The 3,650-nt window shown below is 37.9% G+C and overlaps 1 protein-coding gene across 1 annotated transcript in view; it reads right to left on the bottom strand.

The window, feature by feature from the left end:
- Positions 1-394: 394 nt before the first annotated feature.
- LOC122552715 (stonin-1-like) overlaps positions 395-3,650 on the bottom strand; it is a 109,221-nt gene continuing 105,965 nt past the window's right edge. Inside the window, exon 11 of the mRNA XM_043695614.1 lies at positions 395-1,947. Within this exon, the coding sequence (XP_043551549.1) occupies positions 1,840-1,947 (108 nt within the window). The 3' untranslated portion in view covers positions 395-1,839. The remainder of the gene's footprint in view (positions 1,948-3,650) is intronic.

Genomic DNA, 3,650 nt, shown 5'->3' on the forward strand with positions numbered 1-3,650 from the left:
TAGCTGTAATGTCAGACAGATTGATTCACTGAAATTCACAAGATTATTCAGCAGGTTAGTGACAAATTTCAGAACATTTTCTTCTTGGATGTTTTATCCATTGTTAATCATCTCCTTCAGCAGACTGAATAAATTGGATCAAGCCAATAACAGTACAAATGGTACATGGTCTCCAAGAACTGGATCAAATTAAATGTCCAAAACCAAACAGTCAATACTTATGGACAAGATGTTATGATTACTTTGGGCTGGAATTGACCTATCCCAACAATAGAGCCAAGGGTGTTAATCCACACCACTGCCCAGCCTGTTTGTCTTTACTCAAAATTAAGCAGATAAGAAATGCAATACCACAACTCAAAACAAATTTCATTCATAAGTTTAGTCAGGAGATTTTCTGTATTTATTAGACTCGTTACAATGGATATTGAATACATCGCTCACTAAAATGGAACAAAAATACATAACATATTCTCCAATGAGTTTCTTTAGGATGATTTACAAATGATTCTCAACTAATACAGCAAAATAAAAAAATGAAAACATTAATATCTGTGAACTTGGGAAAAAAGACAAACCATGGGATTTTATATACAATTTATATGCATGCATCCCAACTCAAATTATATTTTAAACTTTTATTTGAGCTACTGTTTGTTTTAAATTTAAGAGAAAATATGCAACCATATTCTAAGATTTTACGAACTATATATGTCCCAGCATTACAAAGCAATAATGTGCGGTGCTTTGGAACAATGGAACCTTGAGTCACACCATATCAGCAAGATACCAATCTTTGCCATATTGTGAAAATACTTAGAATAGACAACCGCAAATAAAACTGAAAAAATAAAGGGAAAACATACTTTAACTGTTAGCTTCCATCTTTTTTGCAGCCAACTCAGGCATTAACTTGTGCCTTTCTGTCTGCAAGAGTGGACAAGTGAAAATAGCTAATTTGAAAAAGTAGGGTTTCCACCCTTAGAAATATCAAATATTCACAGACACTCAAAATGAAATTTCCTAGAAACTTTAACTGTTTGCAAAAAAGCATTACATGTAAAAGTTTCAATGAACATTTACATATTTAGTGAGGAAACCTCCTTGATGGGTTGTGGATTTCCTTCTAAAACAGTATACCATATGGAAAAATAAATTGGTTTCAGATGTATGGCAAAAAGAATATTACTGTGAGTGGCTGTTGTACATGGGACAGTAGAACTGGTCTGAAAAAAAGTACATTCTTGCTAGTTATCTCCAAATATGCAAGGAACAGAGCCCCACACTATGTTCCCTTTATGCATTTTCTTTCCATTATTAAAATACCAATTTATTGGGTATAATCAGTATTTAGTGTTACATAACGGTTGTTCATCTGGTAAAAATAGACCATTAAGTAATTACTCAAGAGTTTTCTGCCCAATCTGAACAAAAACTTTATATAGTAGGCAACATTTTTCCACTTGTGCTTGTGTGCAGTTTCATTTTGCTTCTTTATGAGTTACGTTTTGCATAATAATTTTATTTTTCAAAATAGAATTAAAGTTTCCTGCAATAAACTATATTTAGCCATGTAATTAGTAACTTTACTCCATTTCAAGTTTTTTAAGTATCATTATTAGTCAGTTCAATACCTTTTGAAAGAACTTACATCATAACAGATCCTGATGAATTATATCATAAGTACGTGAAACGTCGATGAAAACAAAGCATAACTTGTACCAACATTTGTTATGAATTAGTTCTTGGGCACAGTGAGAAGCCATCAATCCACACAAATCATTTGAAAACGTTTCATATAACGGATTAGGTCACTTGTTTAAGTTAGCGTTTTCACTTCTACCATTCTGCGTCCCCGACAGCTTTAGAGAACACATAATCCCGCCCATTGAAGGTCATTATTCCATCTTTAAGATAAAATTTCCACTTGTTTTTACTTCTGTGAATCTAATACAAAAAGAAAACACTCACACCATTGTAGTCAAATACAGTGCATCATATCAATGATGCCAATGATCACTTCCATAAAACTGTCTATCAGCATAAAAAGGTAAACTGAATAACAATGCCAGATTCATATAGGGACCATTGGAAGATAGGAATAACATAATAAGTTGGAAGAACAAACTGCCTTGGAACAAATTTTTTAAAATCTGACAATACACAGAACTCCATGAAAATATGAATTGGAAAAGACAAGCTAACATCACAGGAATGGATCTTTTATCAAAATCCAGTGTTCTGACAAAGGATTGACAACTGAGCAATTTACATTGCAATTAAAGTCAGTAAGAAGGAACAAACTGACAGTTACATACAATTGTTCACACCTCCATCCTGTGTCAAAATGACTTCATTTTGTTGGAAGTCAATTCTGTTGGTAACGATAGCAACAAATTAATGTATAACAACATTTCACAAACAGCAATGACCAGCTATTCTGTTTTCAAGGTGGTGCAATTAATATTGGTTGTGCCAGAAAAATACCCTTTTATCCTCAGTATCTTTTACATCCACGTAAACAGGCAGATGAGGCCTTAGTTTAGTTTCTCATTAACAACCCAGAATTTCTAGCAACGGAATAATGAAGCATCAGGACAGAAAATACAATCCAATACTCAAAGTGAAATCAGTATTTCCTAACCAAGACAAGTACTAACACTGAACCAAGCAGTAGGATTCACTCCAACTATTTCAACCCAATCAATTTTGATGAACTTAAGCAAGCCAATTATGGCAGGTTCTCAATTCAGTCTTACTGGTTGAAATCATGTAACTGTAGGAACTCTGAAAAATCACACTGCTAGCTTTACATATTTATGGTTATATTTTCCAATGAAGAGGGGTAATTTAATCTTCAAATACAATCTCAGAAATTTGCAGCACAGAAGAAGGCTATTTGGTTCATCATCATCAAGTGTGTAGTGCTGGAAAAGCACAGCAGATCAGGCATCATCCGAGGAGCAGGAAAATCGACGTTTTGGGGAAAAGCCCTTAATCAGGAATGAGGCTGTGAGGGTGCAGAGAAAAATGGGAGGGTTGTGGGGCTGGGGGGATGGAAGGTAGCTGAGATAGGAAGATAGAGGCGGGGGTAGTGGTGATTGGTAGGAGAGGAGAATGGAGTGGATAGGTGGGAAGGAAGATGGACAGGTAGGACCGGTCATGAGGGCGGTGCCAAGTTGGAAGGTTGGAACTGGGATAAGGTGGGGGAGGGGAAATGAGGAAACTGCTGAAATCTACATTGATGCCGTGGGATTGGAGGGCCCTGAGGCAGAAGATGAGGCATTGTTCCTCCAGTCATCGGGTGGTTAGGGCGTGGCGATGGAGGAGGCCAACTCGAAGACACCACCTCCTATTGCCCCCTCAACCAGGACGTCACCTCCCATCACCAAACCATCATCTCCCGGACCGTACACAACCTCATCATCTCAGGGGATCTCCCACCCACAGCTTCCAACCTCATAGTTCGGGAACCCACACTGCCCGGTTCTACCTCCTACCCAAGATCTACAAGCCTGACTACCCCAGCCCACCCATCGTCTCGGCCTCCTCCTGCCCAACTGAACTCATTTCCACATACCTTGATACTGTTCTATCCTCCACCTCCAAACCCTCCCCCGCCACCCCCCCCCCCCCCCTCCCCCTTGGTC

Source organism: Chiloscyllium plagiosum, chromosome 9 (genome assembly GCF_004010195.1).
Source record: "Chiloscyllium plagiosum isolate BGI_BamShark_2017 chromosome 9, ASM401019v2, whole genome shotgun sequence".
Taxonomy (NCBI): domain Eukaryota; kingdom Metazoa; phylum Chordata; class Chondrichthyes; order Orectolobiformes; family Hemiscylliidae; genus Chiloscyllium; species Chiloscyllium plagiosum.